The sequence below is a fragment of the Podarcis raffonei genome, chromosome Z (genome assembly GCF_027172205.1).
Source record: "Podarcis raffonei isolate rPodRaf1 chromosome Z, rPodRaf1.pri, whole genome shotgun sequence".
Taxonomy (NCBI): domain Eukaryota; kingdom Metazoa; phylum Chordata; class Lepidosauria; order Squamata; family Lacertidae; genus Podarcis; species Podarcis raffonei.
In genome coordinates, this window is record NC_070621.1 from 28306865 (window position 1) to 28331235 (window position 24371).

At 43.1% G+C, this 24371-nt stretch overlaps 1 protein-coding gene across 8 annotated transcripts in view; it reads left to right on the forward strand.

Annotated features, from left to right (window-relative positions):
- Positions 1–24371, forward strand: part of TENM1 (teneurin transmembrane protein 1) — a 408277-nt gene that overhangs the window by 233880 nt on the left and 150026 nt on the right. For 5 of the 8 annotated variants that reach the window (XM_053373197.1, XM_053373202.1, XM_053373198.1 and 2 more), the window contains 4 exons: positions 504–605; positions 1930–2124; positions 6380–6580; positions 22987–23181. In XM_053373197.1, coding sequence (XP_053229172.1) covers positions 504–605; positions 1930–2124; positions 6380–6580; positions 22987–23181 — 693 coding nt within the window. The remainder of the gene's footprint in view (positions 1–503; positions 606–1929; positions 2125–6379; positions 6581–22986; positions 23182–24371) is intronic. The other 3 variants (XM_053373199.1, XM_053373203.1, XM_053373204.1) reach the window with 1 other exon arrangement.

A 24371-nucleotide genomic window follows, 5' to 3' on the forward strand; every position in this document is an offset into this window, starting at 1 on the left:
ATTCCATCAGTGATTGCCCCACAATGAGGTTTTTTTGGGGGAGGGGCTAAATCTTACAGAAGTAGGATGTTTATCTGAAATATACAAATGACAGGCATTGGAATGTTCAACGAAAATAATCTCTTATTTTAAACAAAACCATAAAATAAAGAACAGACAGATTTGAAGTGCAATGGGGGTTACTCAATAAATACTTAGAATCTTCAGATGCTTTACACAGTAGGGAATTAAATATGAATTCTCAGTATAAAAACTTCACATTGTATTGCAGAATGAAATACCTATTGTTCTAAACTGTCAAGGCCGAACCTAATACATAATAAGTTGTTTGAACAGATGTTTTATTTCAGGTTGTGTATGAATACAGTGAATGTAATTGGTTCCCCACTCATCTGAAGGTTGAGTAATACTACTTGAATGGTTGTGCTGCATGGTTGCCTCTCGTTTCAGAAGTGGTTTGTTCACTTTGTTGTTATGCTTTTCTTTTCTCTTTGTATGAACAGAAGTCATGGATGACTGCTCCACTAACTGCAATGGGAATGGAGAATGCATTTCTGGGCACTGCCACTGTTTTCCAGGATTCCTTGGTCCAGATTGTGCAAGAGGTAGGGATTTCTCATTTATATATTTGAAGTAGAAGAAAAGACAAATAAATAAATAAATAAATAAATAAATAAATATCACTTTTCTCAGCTTGGAGCTTCAGCAATGAAGCAGCTCAGGCTTAGGTGCTGGAGGCTCCACTTCTTCCTGACTCTCAATCAAGCCTAGATCCATGCAGGTGTTTCTATGCATTTTCTCCTCCTCCCATGTTGCGTCACATGCAACTAGCTGGACTCATTGGCAGCAGCTCTGTACTTCTTGCCTGACTTGCTGTTTCCTCTGTTCCTGTAGCTCTAGGGCGTGGGTAGGCAAATTAAGGTCCAGGGGCCGGATCCGGCCCAATCACCTTCTAAATTCAGCCCGCAGACGGTCTGGGAATCAGTGTGTTTTTACATGAGTGGAATGTGTCCTTTTATTTAAAATGCATCTCTGGGTTATTTGTGGGTTCATTCCCCCCCAAAAAAATATAGTCCGCCCCCCCACAAGGTCTGAGGGACAGTGGACTGGCCCCCTGCTGAAAAAGTTTGCTGACCCCTGCTCTAGGGGATATGGAGGCAGAAATCTTTCATAATATACCCTTCATGATTTTGAAGCAAATAGCAGACACTTCAACTTCCACTCATCAGCATCAGATCTTTATCAAACAGACCTTGAGACAGTAGTGACTGCATACCAAAAATGGTGGGCTGATCTTTCACATGCAAAGGGTACCTCCAAATAATAAATATAAGGAGCACTCCCCAAAGCCAAGCTAAGTATCTGATACAGACGCATCATGACCAGACTGTTAACAGAGAGAAAAATTATTCCAGTTTATGGAATAACAGAAATGAGAATAAAATGAAAAGATTGGATAGGAAATAGAACGTGAAAAGCTGAAGCAGGTACGCTAAATGGATAGTAAATTTGAGAGCAAAAACAGATGATAAAAGGTTTGAGGGGGCCTTCAACAAGATGGGCTCTCAGCTCCAAATAGTGTTGCTCCAGAACATTGAGGGCAATTTTCAGTGGCAGGTGGCTCTCAGACCTATCAGCCTGCCATAGGAGTAAGGAGCAGGGCCACCAACTGAGGTGAGCCCTCTTGGGGCTCCTGCTGCTGCTCAAGAAGACCAAGTGTTGGTACCACAAAGTGTGGGGTGGGGGGAGAATCATAGGCTAATAGAATTGTAGAATTGGAAGGGGTTAATCTAATCTAAACCCCTTGCAGTGCAGGAATCTCAACACTCATACTGGACCCTGCTTAGCTTTGTAAATGTGCCACCACTTTTACTGCACTACCAAATCCTATATAGATCATTAACACTCAAATATGTTTCTTCTCTACAGACTCCTGCCCAGTATTATGTAGTGGAAATGGAGAATACGAAAAGGGCCACTGCTTGTGTCGCAATGGGTGGAAAGGCCCTGAGTGTGACGTTCCAGAAGAGCAGTGCATTGACCCCACTTGCTTTGGCCATGGAAAGTGTATCATGGGAATCTGCATTTGTGACCCAGGATATAAAGGAGAGATATGTGAAGAAGGTTTGTGCCTCTTCTTTCTCTTACTTGCTTTCTTTTCAATGGAGCTGTAGCTGAGAGGTAGACCACACATGCTTGGCATGCAGACGGTCCCAGGTTCAATCCCAAGCATGTCTAAGTGGGGTTGTGAGTACCCTCATCTGGAATCCTGGAAAGACACTGCCAGCCATTGCAAGCAATACTGTGTAGTCCATTGGTCCAACTAAGCAAAAGGCAGTGCCAACAGTTTAAAGTTAAGAACACATCACTCTGCAAATCCAATGCCCACAAAAAAATCCTGTTCCACCAATAATACTTTATCTTTCAGAGGAATGGCAGAACCTTATTTGTAATGTCAAAGCCTATTTCTCTGTTACAGAGAGATTACAGTAGTGGTACTGACATAGATCAATTGGACATGTCTTAACAACAGAAGCTTGGAGAAGGATATTAGAAATGGCTGATAAATTCTCTTTATGCCTTAACCCTAAAGGAAGCTCAATATAAACTGATGTGCAGATGGTATATGGCCCCTCAAAAGCTGAATGGAATCTACAAATTAAACTCAGTTGTTGGAAGTGTGAATTGATAGATACTGATTTTGTGCATATGGCAGTCATATCCTTAAGTTGGTAGATACCAGGATGTGCACAATCACAATATTTGTTGTGTATCTAGCATTTGGAAGCAGCCTGATAAGTTTCAGATCTACTGTGTGTCATTCCAGTTCAATTTATTATTTAGTTAAATCTGAAGCTCTTTTTTTGCCTCTATTGATCACAATAGGGAATCTATTTTGAAAAGCTATAACTCCCCCCCCCCCTTTTCACACAAGTGGATTAAATTATCATGAAAAGTTGCCCTTCTAGAGTGGATAACACCTGCTGAATTTCAGGAAGATGGATTCAATGATTCTCCCACAAGGGCAAACTGAGGTTAGGAAAGTAAAAATCATATCCCCTCCACTGTTTTCTTTTTCTGGGAAATCAATTTAAAAACTGGGAAATGGCAGAGGCACCCAGAGTAAGAAAGCTGCCAAAGTTCAGACAGATAGGTCTAGGGGCATGTTCTGCTATTGAACTATGATCCAGGGTCATCTTTACCATTCGGTGTAGTGGCGTGGTGAGCCAGGGTGCCAAGCTGTGGAGGGCACCAGGCGCTGCATTTCATTAGTGGAGCCGACGCCAGCGGGCAGGCCCAGGCGCGGCCACACCAATCGGCAGCCCCAGCAGGCGGGCCCAGGCACACACAAAGGGAACGTGGAAGAGGGAGCTTGTGAAGATGGGGACGCCCAGGAGCTGCCTCCCTTCTCAGAAATAAAAATAAAATAACGGGGCACCGCCAAGGAGGTAATCACATTTTAATGGTAGGTCTTTATTTAGGGAGACTGTCCAGGGCTGCAACGCCTCTGCATGCCTGCCTGAGAGTGAGCCTCCCTGGAGTCCCGGGGGGGCTTCCTTCGAGTAAGACACACAGAGGATCCGCCTCTTCTCCACCAAACACCCAGCCCCCCTACCCAAGCATCGCCTTTCTACACCAGCTCAAAGTCCGTCAAAGGCGATGTTCTGTTTTTTTACTGGGAATATTTGAGGTGGCTATGCTGGATGGCTGGTTTTTAGAAAGAATAAAAATCATGAATAATATGAATGCATAGAACCGACTATCTCTCGGAGAGGAAGAGGCGGGGGAGAGAACAAGAGTTTTTGATCCCAGCTGATCGCCTTTGGATCTGGAGAATCTTTCAGCCTTCTCTCCCCCACCTCACCCCACCTTCCCACTAGAAGAGAGATCTAGGAGAGAAAGAAGCAGAAGAGATAAATTTCTGCAAACTGAGGTTTGAATGGGACATTTAAAGCAGAATAACGCTCTTTTGCAGAGGTGAATTTGATAATGTGTTGAGTGAAAATGACCTGGAGGAGAGGGGCAAAGCTTGCCTCCCAACACAAATCCACTGGAGATTTTGTTTGGCGGCTGAAGCTTCTTCCTCTTCTGATTCTGCCTCCTAGCCCCTCACCTCTGCAAAAGGGTGTTCTTCTGCTTTACATGTCCTGTTCAAACCTCAGTTTGCAGAAATGAATTTATCTCTTCTGCTTCTTTCTCTCCTAGAACTCTCCGCTAGTGTTTATTTATATGGAAAATAATGGTCAACAAACCAACTAAACTTTTAAAAGGTCAACAACTTTGGGGAACCTTTCCTAAAAAAGGTTAACAACTTTGTGGTCCCCCCCCCTTAAAAAAGGTCGACAACTCTGGGGAACAGGGGGGGATCTTTGCACCATGGCATCGGATATGCTATGATCTTTCCCTAACCACCTACACCTTGCCTCACTTCCTTCCCCATAGGAATGCTCCTGACCCTAAGTACACATTAGCTTCTTATCCTTCTAGGCTCAAAATGCTTTTCTGGGCCTTGACTTCTACCTGAGCTGACCCCTGGCCCTCTAAATTGACCCTGTATGGCCCTGACACATAATTATGACCATTGTTCCAGAGGTCTGTGCACCATCGAAACAAGAATTCTCAGTGGATAGGAAATGAAAGCAGATGAGCAGCTCTTAACTGCATTTGGAAGCTCACATCGTAATTTGGGATTTGATCTATAGCTTCCGCACATCTGTGGTGGCACCAACCTGAAGACCCAACTAGATCAATAGGACTTGCAGCACAAGTAGTAGAGGTGCCAGGAGCCCCAAGTAACATTTCCTATGGGGCATGGCTCTCTCTATGCTTAAAGCCCCAAGCTTCCTAATGGCCGCTCTGCAATCTTGGCAGTACAGTGGTACCTCGGGTTACATACACTTCAGGTTACATATGCTTCAGGTTACAGACTCCGCTAACCCAGAAGTAGTACCTCAGATTAAGAACCTTGCTTCAGGATGAGAACAGAAATCGTGCTCCGGCGGCGCAGCAGCAGCAGGAGGCCCCATTAGCTAAAGTGGTGCTTCAGGTTAAGAACAGTTTCAGGTTAAGAACAGACTTCTGGAACGAATTAAGTTCTTAACCCGAGGTACCACTGTACATACGATAAGAACTGATGGATAAGCAGTGCAGTGGTAGACTCTAGGCCAGAAAATGATCCCCTTAAGCTTCTCCACTCTTCAGGAAGGGAAAAAAGCATTGGGAAAGGGTAAACTGACTTTAAGGTAAAAGGCACCAGTTAAGTTTTGTGGTGTCAGTTGTTTGGAACTATCTTTGATGCTGAAATTCCACTCTAACCCTCTCTGCTAACTTGCTACTTGACTAAGTTGTCTGCAGGCATCCGTTGTGCTGTTTGGACTTCTCATAGTCAAGACAGCACAATAAGCATGGGTTGATGTAAAATGTGAATTGACCTTTCACCTAATAAAGCTAATCCCATTAAGAGAAATAACATGTGAAATCTGTTAAAGGTGATTGATTTATTGCTCAGATAAATCCTGGCGTCCAGCCCGCTTCGGCTGTGCAGCTCCTTGCCAGGCCTCGGACTTCAAAGGCCACATTCCGATGCTCTGAGCAAAACGCAGAGTTAAGCAGCAGCGGTTAGAGAAAGCTGTAAGCTTCAGTGCTTTCTTCAGTGTGCTAAATAAAGTCCACTCAGGATCTTAGCAGCTAAAAGCAGTTTTATTTACAGCAGACTATCCATTGTCGAACAGCATTGTGAAAACAGGTCCACTCTCCTCAAAAGTGAAAGTAGAGAGAGACAAAGGATTTAGTCTCTCGGATATGACGCAGAAGTTCCCCCCTCCCAACAGTAGGCAGGACGTACACTCTGAGCTGTTTAACCCTGTAAGCTCAGGTTCTCCTCACAAAATCTGCCCTAAAACACACCTTTTGTTTATGCATGTCAGAAGGAAGGAGCCCCAGGCCCAGGGGCCAAATGTGGTCCTCTAAGATTCTCTATCTGGCACTTAGAAATCTTCCCACAACACACCCTTTGCCTAGCCACATTACTTCTCCCCTGGCCTCATCCCTCACTGGCCCTGTTTTGCACTCTCTTGAGTTTTTGCCTGGCTAGAATGTGTCCTTAAACTCTGATAATGCCTCTTGGTTCACTGTAATGAGGCTAGGAGGGGTATGTGAGAGTATGCAGAAACTTTACTGCTTTTCAGGGGTAAATTTACCTCTGTTGCTCCACCCACCTTTTCCTCTGACCCCACCTACCACTATCATATGGCCCCTGGAAGGTTTCCCAGTAGGAAATGTGGCCCTCAGTTTAAACAAATGTTTACACTGATTTATGTTCTTAACAGTTTTCTGCTTTCGGTGCTGAATGCTGTTATCTCCTTCCTTTACTCCTCAGAGGACTGTTTAGATCCTATGTGTTCTGGCCATGGAGTCTGTGTTCAAGGGGAATGTCACTGTTCCATGGGTTGGGGAGGAGTCAGCTGTGAAACATCACTCCCTATCTGCCAAGAACAGTGTTCAGGCCATGGCAGTTTTCTTTTGGATGCTGGAGTATGCAACTGTGACCCAAAGTGGACAGGTTCTGACTGCTCAACAGGTAGGTAGACAAAATATCCTTCTAATGATTTGACTTGGTTTCAGAAAAGATTAAAGGCTTGGTGTGTGGAGGGTGTGTGTATGTCAAATTTTGTCTCCACTGAAGTTTGGGGTGCTGCAGAATACGATATGAACTAAAACTCAATGTGCTTTGTGAGAAAAGACTTAACCATATCTTCAAGCTAGAGGAAGCAAATATTTCCAGGAAAAAACAGAAGACAAGAGAAGGTGCAGAGCATGATAGAATGAGGATAATGTAGATGGTTTCCCAAGCAATCCAGAGCTGCTTTTTATCCTCACAACTAGGGATAGGGCACTATTTCCAAATTCAATTTTCAAATGCTCTTTGGAATACCACATTCCCTTTGAAAAAGAGGAGCTTCTTCTTTTTCAAAAAATCACCTGGTGCTTTGATCAGTCAGACATTTGCTGTTGGACATTCTGCAGAAGATGTGTTTGCTATGAAAGTGGCAGAGTGTTACCATTTTAACTTATGAAACGGCTGTCACCATTGCATGCCACACCTTTCATAATATTTAGTTAATCCCTGAGAGTCCTCCATCTTACAGAGCATCTGCTAGCTTGAAGAGTGTTCCCTTCCCCTAGAATAGGAAATAAGAATGGGAAATAATTATAATATTGACTGCTGCTTTTGATTTCATTAAGGAAGTCATGAGAGTAAAACCTAAAACTAATTACCTATATACAAGCAAACTGCATTTTAAAAAAGTTTTTGAAGCCCGTTTCTTTGCTGATTTGAGTTGTACTTTTGCCTGTAACCTTCCGCACCTCTCTAATCAACTTGTCTGCACTTTATATTGATTTCTAAAGCGGGGGGCGGAGGGGCGGTCTGTGATTACTATGCTGGATTATAGGCTTTATTCAATGCCTTTTTTTTTTTTGAGAACTTGATGTTGTTGTTCCACAATGGCAACATTGACTGAACAGTGTAATAGCAAACTGAGTGTTCCAAAACCAAGTAATGCATCTTACCTTTCACCCTGAAATGCAGCATTATTTTTACTCAAGCTATACAAAGAAAATATGTGGCCAAACTTACAGTGGTTTATCCACTGATGGTTCTTCCCTTTCTAAACTTCTAAAAAATCAAAGGCACAGTTCTTCTTCTCTCTGCATGTGGAGAGCAGCATGCAAAAGTATTCACATCAGGGCCGGCCCACCCATGACGCAAAGTGAGGGAACTGCCTTGGGCAGCAGGATTCACAGGGGCAGTAGATCTGGCCTACAAGTATTGCATTGCCTGCTGCAATGGCAGCATGTTACTGGGAGGTTGGATCTGCTACCTCCTCAGCAGCCCACCTGCACCCCATTGTCACCTCCACAGTGGCCTCTTGGTGAATAGGAGACACTGCTGGTCTCCTTCCACCAGAAGGAAATGGTGGGAACTGCCCGGTGGGATATCCTGGGCTCAATCACCCATTGTGATTCAGAGCAGGCAACTTTCACCCCCATGATGACCTTTGACTCCCAGTTCAACCATCAGATAAGGTTGATTTGATCCCCCTCCCCTTGTTCCCGATGTAGATCTTCACTCACTCCTTCTTCCCTGGTGGCAAAATGCCATTTTGTGGTTCACCTTAGCTGCCAAAATGTCTTGGACCAGTCCTATGGCACTCTAAATTGTCCCATCTCCCCCCTCTAGGCTATTCATATGTTGGCACATAGCAAGGTTGGATGAGGCCATCCACAAGTGAACCACCTCCTACAACATTAGGGTTGCCATATTTAAAAGAACAAAAAAGAGGACATATTTGCCAACTTCTACGCGACGGGGTGAGCGCCCATTGCTCGGTCCCTGCTCCTGGCAACCTAGCAGTTCGAAAGCACGTCAAAGTGCAAGTAGATAAACAGGTACTGCTCCGGTGGGAAGGTAAACGGCGTTTCCGTGCGCTGCTCTGGTTCACCAGAAGCGGCTTAGTCATGCTGGCTACATGACCCGAAAGCTGTACGCCGGCTCCCTCGGCCAATAAAGCGAGATGAGTGCCGCAACCCCAGAGTCAGTCACGGCTGGACCTAATGGTCAAGGGTCCCTTTACCTTTTACTTTCAACTATGGATTGCTATGACAACTCTCATTTTACATACCCATGAAAAAGAGGACATGTCCTGGAAAAAGTGTACATATGGCAACCCTGTCTACATCAGTGTAGCCCCTCCTGTGCAGGTGAAACATTGGCTAGTTTAGCTGGCAACTGGGGCAGGTAGCAACAGTGTTCTGATCAATACCACGTAGCTGAGAGGCAGCATTTTTGTTTTCCACAATTGTGCACTGTGATGGCACTGTAAGGGCCTGCACCATGACAGGGGAGGAAGGCAAGCAAACCAATTAAAAACCAGTTAAACTTAACCATTACCACCAAATGGATCTCTTCAGCCCCACCCTATCAATCATCCAGTTCTTTAACCTCCAGAACATTTTTTTTTAAAGACAGTCTCAACAAACTTTATAAACCAAATGAAGTGATAAGGCAGTTAGGCACAGAGTAGGAATAAGGTCTAAGACATACAGCGATGCCTCGCAAGACGAAATTAATTCGTTCTGCGAGTTTTTTCGTCTAGCGAATTTTTCGTCTTGTGAAGCATGAAATCCCATAGGAATGCATTGAAAATCAATTAATGCGTTCCTATGGTCAAAAAAAGTCCAAACAAAGCCAAATTTGGTACAACAAGAGTTTATTAACTGCTCTTTAAAGTCACACATACTGTAAAGAGCAGTTCAAAAATTGAAGGAAAAATAAATTAAGTTTATAAACATGACAGAAAAACATTTAAAAATCAACAAAGTGTACAGTACATTTTCTAAGACTCTGGGGGACCAATCGAAGAAGGCTCCTCTTCCACTCTTTGCTTCTTGCTCAAGAACCTGTTCATAGTCTGCTGCTTCATCCGCCTTTTCAGCACCTCCCTGAAAGGCGACATGACCGTCGTATCATAAGTGTTCCCAAGGTCATGTGCCTTGTGCTTGTCAGGGTGGTGCTGCTCTGCAAAAGCCTGCACCTCCTTCCACTTCTGGCAAATGTCCCTCAGTTTTTCGGAGGACAGCCGTTCCTCAGTTGCTTCCTCCTCTTCCAGCGAGGCCCGCTCCTGCGCAGCCTCTGCCTGCAGTTCGACCAGCTCCTGGGTGGTCAGCTCGTGCTCGTGCTCCTCCACCAGCTCGCAGACGTCCTCCTCTGTGACCTCCAGGCCCATGGTCCTCCCCAAGGCAACAATGTCCTGCACCACTGTTGACTCTGGTGCATCAGAGTCACTTGGTGCCACACAGTCCGGCCACAGGCTGTGCCAAGCGCAATTCAAATTTCTCTGGCTGACCCCGTTCCAGGCCGTGGTGATCATCTTCAAGCAGGTGACGATGTCGAAGTGGTCCTTCCAGAATTCCCGCAGGGTGATGGTGGTGCAGTCAGTCACCTCGAAGCATCGCCTGAAAAGCTCCTTGGTGTAGAGTTTTTTGAAATTGGCGATGACCTGCTGATCCATCGGCTGGAGCAGTGGCGTGGTGTTAGGCGGCAGGAACATGATGTTGATGAAGCTGAACTCCTCCAACAAGTCCACCTCAAGGCCTTTAGGATGAGCAGGAGCATTGTCCATCAGAGGCAAAGCCTTCAGCGGCAGGTCGTTGTCCAGCAGGTACTGTTTGACAGCAGGGCCAAAAGCAAGATTGACCCAGTCCACAAACAGCACACGTGTGACCCAAGCCTTACTGTTGGATCGCCACATGACACTCAGCTGCTCCTTGTCGATCTTGTGTCTCTTGAAGGCCCGTGGGTTCTCCGAGTGGTACACCAGCAGGGGCTTGATCTTCAGGTCGCCGCTTGCGTTGGCACAGAAGAGCAGGGTCAGACGGTCCTTCATGGGCTTGTGGCCAGGCAACTTGGCCTCCTCCTGAGTGATGAAAGTCCTTTTGGGCATCCTCTTCCAAAACAGCCCGGTCTCGTCGCAGTTGAAGACCTGCTGTGGAACGTAGCCCTCCATCTTCACAACCTCCAGGAACTCCGCTGCAAAGTCTTCAGCCGCAGGAACATCAGAACTGGCAGCCTCTCCATGCCTGACCATGCCGTGGATTCCAGATCTTGTCTTGAACCAGTCAAACCAACCTCTGCTTGCCTTGAAGACTTCTGGCTCGCCTGAGGTTTCTGGCTGTTCCTGGACGAGGTCTGCGTGCAAGGCCTTGGCCTTCTCACAAATGACGGCCTCAGTCACTGTGTCCCCTGCACGCTGCTTCTCTTCTAACCAGATGAGCAGCAACTTCTCGACCTCCTCCAGAACAGCTGGGCGGTTCTTCACGATCCTGGTGACTCCCTTGGCTGCATCAGTCGCCATGATCTTCTCCCTCATCTTCAGGATGGTCCCGATGGTTGATGGATTCCTCCCGTACTCCCTGGCGAGGTCCGTCACACGCATTCCGCCGTCGTGCTTCCGGATGATCTCCTTCTTCATTTCCAGCGTCACCTTCTCCTTCTTCCTCTCGCCGGCCTCTGCAGCAGCAGTCTTTTGCGTCCCATGGCAGCACAGCTCCTACCTTCGTAAACTCACACACACACACACAAAATCAGTGATGTGCTTCAAATCCAAAAAATTCAAAAGCACCCAGGCACCCACCACACAGAAATTAAAACCCAGAACCAAGTCCTTGAATCCCAAACACCCCAACCCAAAATCCAAAACCCCCCAAAAAAGTTTTAAAAGTTTAACTTACCAAATGGATGCAAAAGCAGTTCTGGAAAAGCTTCAACAGTCAATCACCGAAGTCTTCAGAAACCTCAAATGGCTGCAAAAGAAGTTTTGGAAAAGCTTCAAAAATCACCAAAGTCTTCAAAAACCTCAACTGTTCCCCCAGCCACCCACCCACCCACCACGCAGAAATTGCAAACCCCTCCCCAACTGCTCCCCCAGCCCCTCCCCAACTGCTGCAAACCCCTCCCCAACTGCTCCCCCAGCCCCTCCCCAACTGCTGCAAACCCCTCCCCAACTGTTCCCCCAGCCAACCAGCACACAGAAATTCAAACCCAGAAAGAATTTTCAAAAAAAAAAAAAAAAACATGGCCCAATGGTCACAGAAAATCATAAAAATTCAAAAAAAACCCCACAAGCTCCCAGATTCCTGCAGAAACCTCCCCAACTGTTCCCCCAGCCAACCAGCACACAGAAATTCAAACTCAGAAAATTTTTCAAAAAAAAACAACATGGCTCAATGGTCACAGAAAATCATAAAAATTCAAAAAAAAAAACCCCATAAGCTCCCAGATTCCTGCAGAAACCTCCCCAACTGTTCCCCCAGCCACCCAGTACACAGAAATTCAAACTCAGAAAAATTTTCAAAAAAAAACAACATGGTCCAATGGTCACAGAAAATCATAAAAATTCAAAAAAACCCCACAAGCTCCCAGATTCCTGCAGAAACCTCCCCAACTGTTCCCCCAGCCACCCAGCACACAGAAATTCAAACTGAGAAAAATTTTCAAAAAACAACAACATGGCCCAGTGGTCACAAAAAATCATAAAAATTCAAAAAAACCCCACAAGCTCCCAGATTCTCGCAAAAAAACCCCAACACCAAGTCCTTGAATCCCAAACACCCCAACCCAAAATCCAAAAACCCCCCAAAAGTTTTAAAAGTTTAACTTACCAAATGGATGCAAAAGAAGTTCTGGAAAAGTTTTGGAAAAGCTTCAAAAATGAGCAAAGTCTGAAAAAAGGCTACCAAACCGTGTGCTAACAGTTGCTCCTCAAAGTCAAGTCGCAACTGCAGCTGTTCAAGCAAAGCACCCTTGGTTTTAACGGTTTTAAGACAAAGGAAACAAAGTCGCAAGATGTTTCGTCTTGCGAAGCAAACCCATAGGGAAATTCGTCTTGCGAAGCAACTCGAAAACGGAAAACTCTTTCGTCTAGCGAGTTTTCCGTCTTGCGAGACGTTCGTCTTGCGGGGCACCACTGTATTTAAATCCAAACAAACTCAACTTTTTGCTTGAGATGTTTGTAGGGTAACAAGTAGCCATATGGGAGACTGCTAGTGGTTTCCTGTGAGACAAGCAGGAAAGTCTGTTATTTAAATCACCCTGAAAATGCAATTAATTTGGAAATATATTTTATTGAGATATTATTATGCCTAGATTGGTGTGATTTCCCCAGGCTACATCATTTAAGCACACTGGGAGAATTAACTCTCTCTCCCACCCCCATATTTACCTAGATTAGATTTCCAAATATGCCCTCAGAATATCTGACCAGTAGTTTAAGGTCTAGCTCTACAGATTGTCTGTCTGTATGCTGATCAGGCTGGGCTGAAGATATCATACACTATATTCTGTATTGTCCTTTATTAACACCCCTAGGGGTGGATTCCTTTCCTCTTTTCAGAATATTCTAGAAGTACAGTCAGTCAATTTTAAAATTAAAGAGCTGCTGGCCAATGAAGCTTGTTACCCACATACTCTTTTTGACACAAAACCTTGTTGACTGCCAAGGGGGTTGTTAACTTTAAATGCCACAGGGAACTTTACATTTTAAGTTTTGATCATTTTCATTTCTGAAAATTTATTTTAACTTTTTATTTTATTTTTATTTATTAAATTTGTCAGCTGCTTGCACAGGGTAACCCAAAGTGATTTACAAACAAACAGGCAGTAACCCTACATAGATGCATTAAAACCAGGAAGAAAGAGAAATACATTAAAAAATTCCACCCACTTCTAAAAGGCCTCAGATAATTAAAGGCCAAAGGCCTACTTACGAACGTTTTTGTCTGGTGCCTGAAGGTGTATAATGATGGTGCCAGGCAAGCCTCCTGGATGCATTATTCTGTTTATCTACCTTTGTTCAGTAATTGGCATTGGCTAGAAAATTGCTAATGACTGATGTTTGGAGAAGATTGGGCTTTATAAATTGCCAATCTTCATTCAAAATAATCTGTTCGAAAGATACAAAAAAATTATGAAGATACCGTTTAAAAATGTAGAGTTGTGGCCCATGGTTTTGTATTTGAAAGTGAACATTTATAAAATGCCTGTGTAGATAATTTTATGATTTTCTTCATACATAAAATGAAGATCTGTAACTTAACGCATATTCTGGTTGATGTATCCTCCTTCAGTGTGGGAATTATATCAATCAGAATGATGAAGTGTTTAGCTTTGGCTTTAGTTTTATATATTATAAATGTAAAAACTTAGTGAACGTGTCGAGGTACCCAAGCCACCCCCAAATAAATCACAATTCACACAGAATTTTTGTTTAAGGTTTTTGGCATAATTTTGGTCACAACTTTATTAAAATACATAAATGTGAGTGGTTGCTTAGGCATTGGTTATGATAATCTGTCCCCGCCCAGGGACAGAACTGACTTCTGGATTCCAGCGAAAGCCAGTAAGGGAAAACAATATTGGGGGGAAAATGGAGCTGGGCACCAGACCTTCACCTCTCCCCAAATGCTCCCAGGGGCTTGCGTGGCCCAAGCCCCACACCAGGGATTTGGACGAAAGCATGGCGAGCCCCTGGATTCCTTTAACGGAATTCCCTTGCAGCAGCAGCATTGGAGGGGCAGGCACTGCCAACCACATCCCCTCCACCAACCAAAAATTGGCCAATGCCTAACCACAACCTTACAAGTTGTGACGATTTGCTCCGCATTAGGCAAAAACCAAATGGCACCAGCCAATCAGCCAGATGGACAAAATTCTTACCAGGCCCCTACCCCAAAAGCAGATGACCCCATGACAGGCATAGCAAGGTCAAACGCAAGAGCCCTAAATTAGGGCAGGTAGGCGGGTGATCCGGTGCACGCAGCAAAAGAGAACGCTCAATGCTGCGTGCTCAGTATATAAAACCCTTGGTCCATCCCACAAATTGGCAACATCAAAATTTCTCCAGTAACCCAAACAGCCCAATCACTGCCAATGGCCATCTAAACGATCCTGCCCAGCAACAGAGGGGTGGCCTGTCAGACCCCACTGCAACACGTGCTCTCCATGAAGGAGAACACGCTTAATGAGAAAAATGCTTCTTAGGTCTTTTGGTGACTTAAGTATTTAAAATAATAATCCAAAGTGAATTTCAAGGCTCCTTAAATGAATGTATGGATGACCAACTTATTTATCTTCTGGGGGGTCGGGAGATACCGAACCAAAAATTATTCAAATCAGTTTTTGTCCTATTGATATAGAATTTATTGTCATTCAGAATGTTTGTGAAAGAATTCTGGAACAGCATGACTTAAATGTGTACTTCTTGTACAAACATGTTGGAACAGAAATCAACTTTGAGAAGATTCTCCCCCCCCCCTCCGCCCCCGTTCTTTGAAAATATAATTTATAATGAATTTTTAAAGATATAAAATGAAGTAAATTTCCCTAAGGATACAGCACAGACATATTGTGAAAAGACAAGAGTACAATTATTATTCAGCAAGAGATAGGATCATTATTCTTTGAAACAGGCCCAGTGTCATGGTCAGGCAAATGCTAGGGTCCCAGAGGCTGTCCCACTGCTGACTCTAGCATCCCTGTAACTTTTACATTTTTTTAAATAGGACCTGGGGCTGATAGAAGTGCCTCTGCCATCTTCATTTCTGCCTTACACTCCTGGGCCTCACCCTCAATGCGGCAGGCCTAAATATCTCTAAATAATGGCTGAACTGCTCAATAATTAGCATGTCAAAGCACTACATTATATCAGCACAGCAAGGGAGATGGCAGAACATACAAACTGAGCATCACAGTTCCCAGGCCAGCCCACACATGAGGCAAGGTGAGGTGGCTGCCTCAGGTGGCAGGAGCCACCAGGACAGCAGATCCTGATGTCAATCTTTCTTCCCTTCTTGTTCGTGATGTAGATATTTCCTCACCCCTTTTCCCCTAGTGGTGGGGGAGGAACCATTTTGGAGTCCACCTCAGGTGCCAAAATGCATTGGGCAGCCTCCCTAACAGCCATAGAAATCTACTTCTTAATAAAGGTGATTTTTCCCAGGCAACAAAATATAAGTGCCAAATCTCAAAAATGTTGATGTTACAACAACAGTGTGCCATGCTGATAGAGTCACGAATATATTTATTTAGAATTTACTGAGAATGACAGTCTTGTCTGTATACCTGCTTTTCGTTTGTATAGTCCAGACCCCTAAGGGTGGTGGTTTGTGCTATGACACACTTCTGTTGTTTGATTACAGTCTGTTACATTAATACATTTTCTACAGAGATAAATAGAGAGCAATAAGGAAAGAAGTATTGCTATTAATGACACCTAAAAACAGAAAGAAGCCTGGTATAAAATTACATAGCTGTCAGCGCCTTTTATATCATGCCTTCATTTATATATTTATTATAGTTGTGTCGTCTGTGCTGAAAAAAAAATTGCTTATGATAACGGGGTTTGTTCAAACATTTAAAAATAATATTGTTTGTACATGAAATTGCTATTTTCCTGTACAACTATTATTCAGTTAATAAACAATCATCTGTTGCTGTCAAGGCAGTGAATTTTCTTCTACCAGCCCTTAAAACTGACATTTTAAATCAAAACAGACTTCATTATTTTAGATTGCACTTACAGAAGTGTCGTGAAAATTGTCTGTCAGGTTAAGTGCAGTGTAACTTTTTTAAAAAAAGAAGTATTGGAAATGAACTTGAATTGCACAAAGAAGCTTTCTTGGACATATTTTATTTACATAGTGTGTTTATAGCATTTAAGGAGTTTGAGTTTTAATCAATAGATGAGCTGTGCCCACTGACCCCTCAACTAAAGCTTCAGTTGAATCACCATCTTCAGTTTGATCAATTAAATTGAAATAAATATGTGAATTACCAAAACTTCAATAGCACCTTTCAGTCACTATCACTGACAGTTTAATCAACAAAAGGTACCACTTTTAGAAGCAAAGGCTATCTTTAATATATCCTGTCTTATTCACTGTTAAGTGAAACACAAAGACCAAAATAGTCTCAAGAAATAAACAAGTTTGCCCTTTACTCAGAGCCCTAATCAATTCAAATTGCCTCTATTAATTACTCAATTTAAAGCTTTAAGGAATTAATCTATCATTCAATCAATTAAATCTTCCTGTCATGCTAATGACACAGGCAGAAATTGTATATAGTGACCCATTAGACTTGCCAGAGGCAAAATAATTTCAGTTCCAGTATCACTGACTAGACCTGTAGCATTAAGGGAGCTAAGAAACAGACTGATGATTCTCTGCAGACATAGGCTATTTCCCCGCCCCCTTTTATATTGCCTTTTATCTTTCAAATTGCAACTGTGATCTCCATTCCAAATTAAGTCTCTTTTTGCAGGAAACATAGCTTGGGAAAGGCCAGTTTTGGGCATTTTAAAAGCTTGAAGCCACTCCTTTCATTATTTCAGGTTCATCGTTTCTTGCCACTCTTGGGAGATTAGGACTGGTGCAAAAAGACGTGGCTTTTCACACACCCTCTATGTTCCTGTCTTAGTTTCATTATCTTTCTTGGGCTCATGACTTTGAGACTGGGGTGCAGCTTGAGAACTAAATAACTCTCTCTATCCATATCTGTCTATTGCAGCTACACTTGCTCTGAAGCCCCAAAATATAGTGTGCAAATATAAAATGTTTCTCACAGGCTTTCACAGTCAATAATTCACGAGGCATCGGTCCTTTGAGGCAAGGCAATAACTTTCCTGTTTGCACCATCTTCTCACTTTCATCCATGTAGAAATCAATGTTTGAATGGTGGGCCAGAGTCATGCCTGCTGCTGGTCCTGCCCTTGACTTCCATGTACTCAAGGTCCCTATGTTGGAATAAGCCCACATACATGGATATATGACACTTCCTATATGTGTGCTCCATTCTTCCTATATATGTAGCACATGGATGCATGTGCTCAGGAGTATTTGCATACTACCTGTGTGCACAGGTAGTATGCAAAGTTTGCAAAGATTGAGGGTGAGCTAATAGGTGGACTTCGCAATCCCTTTTTAGGGGAAGGGCCATAGCTTAGTAAAACCTCAGCGCCTAGGGCTTGCCGATCGCATGGTTGGCGGTTTGAATCCCCGCGGCGGGGTGAGCGCCCATCTTTCGCTCCCAGCTCCTGCCCACCTAGCAGTTCGAAAGCACCCTTAAGTGCAAGTAGATAAATAGGTACCGCTTTATAGCGGGAAGGTAAACGGCATTTCCGTGTGCTGCTCTGGTGCCGGCTCGCCAGAGCAGCTTCGTCACGCTGGCCACGTGACCCGGAAGTGTCTTCGGACAGTGCTGGCCCCCGGCCTCTTAAGTGAGATGGGCGCACAACCCTAGAGTCGGACACGACTGGCCCATACAGGCAGGGGTACTTTACCTTTTCACCATAGCTTAGTGGTACAGCGTATGCTTTGCATTATTTTATTTATTTATTTATTTATTTATTTATTTATTTATTTATACCCCGCCCATCTGGCTGGGTTTCTGGGCGGCTTCCAACAGAATATTAAAATACAAAAACCTATTAAACATTAAAAGCTTCCCTAAACAAGGGTGCCTTCAGATGTCTTCTAAAAGTCTGGTACAGTGGTACCTCGGGTTACATACGCTTCAGGTTACAGACTCCGCTAACCCAGAAATAGTGCTTCAGGTTAAGAACTTTGCTTCAGGATAAGAACAGAAATCGGGCTCCAGCGGCGCAGTGGCAGCAGGAGGCCCCATTAGCTAAAGTGGTGCTTCAGGTTAAGAACAGTTCCAGGTTAATAACGGACCTCCAGAACGAATTAAGTACTTAACCCGAGGTACCCTGTAGTTGTTTTTTGCTTTGACATCTGGTGGGAGGGTGTTCCGCAGGGTGGGTGCCACTACCGAGAAGGCCCTCTGCCTGGTTCCCTGGTTCTGCATAAGGTCACTGGGTCAATCCTTGGCATCTCCAGGGACAGCAGGGACAGACTCCTGTCTGAAACCCTGGAGAGTTGCTGCCAGTCAGTGTAGACAGTAATCTGACTCAGCATGTGGCAGCTTCATGTAATCCTATGACTTATGGAGTAACACTACAGCAGTCATATAATTTGCAGCCTAGGAGAGAAACAATGAATTTCTTGTAATTTCATTGTAATATTATTTGCATACAAAACCCCTATGCAGGCATTGTCCAAATTCAGAAATACAACACAGTCATTGTGAAGAAGCAAAATGAGCTTGCTAGCTGCATCCTCATTGCTCTCCATGATTTCAAGAGCAACATTCTGAAGCAGTGGGATTCTGTACTCATAGAAGCTCCTTATATGATGCAGAACCTTGGGAAATCAGGTTCTACATTGTGTGGGAATCCTCCACTGAGTAAAAGCAATCTTCACATTTCAGTCAATCACCCTTCAACTCAAAGCTTGCTTGCTCACACCAAATCTCCCTCCTCCTCCTTTGTATTATTGCAATTTATTACCTGCTCTTCACCGTAAGGTTCTAGGGTGGGCTACAACCATTAAAACACAACATTAGATAGTTTAAAACAACTTAGAATAACCAAAAATAAGATGAGCCCTAAAAATATACACCAGAAGTGTCAACAGCCAGGGTAAAGAGTTATATCTTCAGCATTTGTCGAAAAAGATTGCGGGACTAGATAAGTCTTTGGCCTGATGCTGCAGCAAGACATGTCTTCTGTTTTATGTCAGATTATCTTCCTCATACCATGCCATGTTATACCTGCATATCTAAGATTATTTTAGGCATACTTTTACAATAGTTTTTCTTTATTTTATCTGTATTTTATTGAGCATCGTATATCCCACTTGAGACAGGTGCTTTTGATTAAGAAGTCTATATTTTCCTCCAAATAAATAAATTTCAAAATATCAGTCTAAAATTATTCTCAGAGATCTTGATCTTCTGGCCACTGCAGAATTACTTCTGAAGGCTTTGTAGTGTGAGACCCACCTGCACTGCACATTTAAATAAGTATCATACCACATTAAACAGCCATCGCATCCCTCAAAGAATCCTGGGAACTGTAGTTTGTTAAGTGTGCTGAGGGTTGTTAGGAGCCCCCTGTGCCCCTCACAAAACTCCAGTTCTCAGAGCAGTTCAACAGTCAATCCCTCTTCCCGCGGAACTCTGGAAATTGTAACTGTGTGAGAGGAATGGGGGTCTCCTTACAACTCTCAATTACCATTTACTAACTACACTTCCCATAATTATTTGGGACTATTAAAATTGTATGATGTTGCTTTAAATGTATATTGCAGATGGGGGCTCAGTTCAGCCATAATTTGAATTTAAGGCTGCCTTTTAATCTACAAAATATGGCATACGTAATTTCCGAGACCTTTGATAACTCAGTCTTCTAATTTGTTTAATAAATTTATGGAATATGATTAGATCCAAAAATTACTTGCATCTTCTCACCTCCTTTTTTATATAGGGGAAATAATGCAAATTATCCACATATAATAGTGGTATGTCAGAGACATCTTCCAGTGAGAAGTGAAAGGTGGGGTGTGATGATGTCGATGGTAGCTATTTTTATATTTGTCCCTGATGCAGCTGCTCAACAACAACAGGGAAATAAAAGTTACAGGCTTTCAAGGGTTTCTCTTTTCCCTCTGGCCCTTGGTTAGAGACAGCAGTTGTATTGCTCCTTCTGTCTTGGTGTACTGCCCTCTGGATCCTCAGTGAGACTTTGCCACAGGAAATACTATGCAACAGCCTTTTAAGTCAGTAAGATAGATTTTATATTGCAAATTGCCCTGTGATCCTTGGATGAAGGGTGGTATAGAATTTTAATAAATAATACTTATAATAGTGTGGTCCTATGCATGCCTGCTGAAAAGTAAGTACCATAGAGTTCAACCAGGCTTACTCTCAAACAAGTGCATAGGATTTAATACATTGATTTATGTTCTGTTAATCAATTAAACTACCTTATGACCATATCTCACCATATGAACCCAACTGGACCCTGCCATCGTATTGTATTGTATTGTATTGATCTTTATTACGGCCATTGGCCCATCACACGACAGTTTCCCATACCAACATAATGAACCTGCCATCGTAAATGGAGGCCCATTTTCATATGTTCCCACTGTGGGTGGTCATGAGGGTGGCAACATGAGAACAGGCTTTTTCAGTGGTGGCTCCCTGCTTGTGGAATGCCCTCCCCAGGGAGACTCGCCTGGCACCATCGTTATATATCTTGAGATTCCAGGCAAAAACAGTACTTATTGGTTAGCCCTTGGGCATTTTTGCATGGGTGGCATGTTTTAATTTGCATGGGTGGCATGTTTAAATAGAATTGTCTTTTAGATTTTTTTATGCTGGTGTGTGTGTGTGTGTGTGTGTTTGCTTAAAATATTGTAAATTGCTTTGGGTTGGCAAAAAAAAAGCAAATAATAAAATTTAATTATTATTGAAGTACTTCATTTTATCTGTCCTGCATCTTTCAACATTCAGCTTGATTTGATTCTAGTTTTATGAAAGTGGGAGGAAAAACTTTTCTGTATCCTGACCATGCATAATTTTAAAAGATTCTGTCATTTAACCTTTTACTCGCCTTTTCTAATCTAGAAAGTCCCATGCATTGCAACCATTCTTCATGGGGCAGTCACTCCACCCCCTTGATCATCTTGGTTGCCCTTTTATGAACCTTTTCCAACTCTACAATATACTTTTTGAGTTGAAGTGTCCAAAACTACACACAGTATTCCAAATGCAGTCACACCTTAGATTTGTATAACAGAATTATGATAGCAGTTTTATTTTCAGTTCCTCACCCTCCTAATGATCACTGAAATAGAATTTGCCTTTTTCACAACTACCACACATCTTCATTGAACTATCTACTATGGCCCCAAGGTCTCATTCCTGGCCCATCACCTCTAGTTCAGACCCCCTAAGTGTATATGTGAGATTAAAATATAGTTTTTGTCTCAACATGCGTCAGTTTACATTTGTTTACATTGAACTGCATTTCCCATTTTACTTCCCATTCACTCAGTTTGGAAAGATCCTTTCTGGAGCTCTTCACAACCTATTTTATTTTAACGTCCATGAACAATTTAGCATTGCCAACACTCTTGGCTACCTCACTACTCATTCCTAATGAGATCGTTTGTGAATAAGTTAAAAAAAAAACACCTTCCAATACTACTAATAATAATAATAACTAAAAAACCAAAACCTAGGTAGGTGCAAGAAAAAAAGAGACTTCTTTTCATCTCTGGAACACAGCTAAATGCTAGGACCATAAGAACAATAATTCACATCTGAAGATAATGATGTTTGTACTCCCTGGTATGACAATCGGAACAGCCAGTTTCCTGATAACCAAATTGCCTTGTACTCATCCTTTCAGATTCAAGAATGTGGAAGCCCATATTGTCATGCATTTCTTTTCTGAGTGACGGAATAAAGAGGATTTGGCTGGTAGCTTTAGTTTTGAGTTATTATTTTCTAGGCTCAGACCTATTTAGGGATTCCGAAGAGAAATCCAGAGTTGCACTGGGACCCAGGGATCTTTACAAGCTCACCTTCGCAACCCTTCTGAAAATAACCTCCTAGTGGATTCAAAACTGTCAGGCAATAAAGCTTTTATCCTTTGGATTTATTATTGCTTCAAAGTAATCCCTCCCGAACCTTCCCTATGTGCTTCCTAGGTCCAATGAGCTGGGTGCTATATCAGAAGTGTGGTCCAAAGGATTGTGGAATTATATATGGTATATTGTGCAATCATGTATGTGTGTATGTTTGAGAATCTCTTTCCCAATTTAATGAGCCCTGATCTCCTAACTGGCTTGGGGCTGCAGTGGCAATTGCTGTCAGGTGAGGAACAGGAGGAGGAGGACACTCCTTGCAGGGTGAGGCCTGAGAGGGAGGGTAAGGCTGGAGGAAGGGGATATATCTCACTGGCTCCCGATTGTGCCCCATCCATGTTCCAGGGGGATTCATTAGCAGTGGGGGGTTTCAACCTGCCAGGAGGGGAGATGGGATAGCAAAAGGTAGAGCCAGAAGGGCCAACCTCCTCCCTGTCACCAAGGAACGAGCGCCACCTCCACTACTGGGAACTGACCCATACTGCATTCCTTTTTGCAGTAATGTCTGCTTCCAAGCACACCTGTCTCAAATGGAGGGTCTCACAAGTGAGCATGACATGCCTCTCTTTTGACAGCAGGTGGAAGACATCTTTGTAGGTCAAGACATCTTTGTAGCTTTTGTCTGGTCTCAGACCCGCTGGTTATTGTTCTCTAGTTGACCCTTTGGTGTTCTGAACCTGTAGCCTGGCCATTGCAGGCCTTAAATAAAACTTTATTGCTCCCCTGTGAGAGCATCCCTGGTTCGGGAACCAAGACACCCACCCCGTTGAACAAACTTGGCCTCGCGTTCAGGAAAATGCAGATGTGAATATTAATCTTTCATTGTTATTACTTTCTTAAATTAACTGGGTCTGCTACTTTCTGTTTTCAAAGAACTCTGCGTACTGGATTGTGGCAGCCATGGTATTTGTGCAAGAGGAACCTGCCAGTGTGAAGAAGGCTGGGTAGGCCCGACATGCGAGGAGCGCACATGTACTTCTCACTGCACTGAACATGGGCAGTGCAAAGATGGAAAGTGTGAATGCAGCCCTGGATGGGAAGGGGACCATTGCACCATTGGTGAGTTGGGTGCGTACCATTGAGGTTTTTTCTACAATCAAGCAGTATATTTTTTTATTAAAAAAATAAATAGGTTACGGTAATTATGTGCACGCTTAAACTGTCTCACCTTGTATGACACACTATGTTGGGCTGCGGGAAATTGTGCTGTGCACACTGACTTTGGAAATCTCTCCCCCTAGATTCATGGACAGCAATGCTGTTGTTGGTCTTCTGTCACCTAGTCAACTCCTAGTCAACTCCCTGGCTTTTTGATGACTTGCTCAGGCAACTCTTGGGTGTTAGGTTGCCTTTGTTCGTACTGCTTGCTTTTTTATTTTTAAATTGTATCTGGTTTCCATCTATATTTTTATTGCTGGAAACTGCTTTTGGACTTTTGGTACACACACACACACACACACATTCCAGTTCAGGTTGGGATTAAACAGACAACTGGATAATTCAGAATAACATTTGACAGGTAGCAATAAGACAACACACATCCCTGCAAACATGATACCTTTAGCTCATACTGGTTTTAGTTTATTTTTTATTATGATATTTATGTCTGTATGCATGCATTTCAAGGTGGTGTACAGTTGTATAATAAAATATTCTACGAACATATACAAAACCAATCAAAATAAAGTTCAGTAGCTTATACTGAATGTACACAATGATAGATTGTGTTCTGCATGTTGATAGTGTCACTAGTCCAAACATTTTAGAACTGGTGAAAGAAAATGTCTTAAAATTGTGATATTGGAAGCCAATGAAAGACCAGATGAAGTTGACTACTGAGCCATGACTGACAGAGTCTTGTTACGCTACAAGTAGGTCTAGGTTGTGCCTGGCGCAAAGAGGATGAAACATCATAGCCAGGAGCAATAAAGGCAACATATTTGTTGAAATTAAACATTGGAAGAGTTTTTCTGCTCGACGGAAGAGACCAGGAAAGATAATTGCAGAGCTGTAACCTAGTCCAGTTGCTGGTAATCCACCTGACAAGGAGATAGTGTTAGGAAGAGGCAAAAGTCCCTCAAGCAATGTCCTACTAAATCAATTCCTCTTGGAAATACATGTTATTTGCCTCTCCCACCCCTTATATATTCCCCTTGGGGAGGGAAACTCCCTTGCAGATCCAGCCAGCTCTGCAGTGACTCCAGCAGCTGCATTATAGATGAAATGCTGCCTGAAGATAGAATGAGCTACTTTTCCCT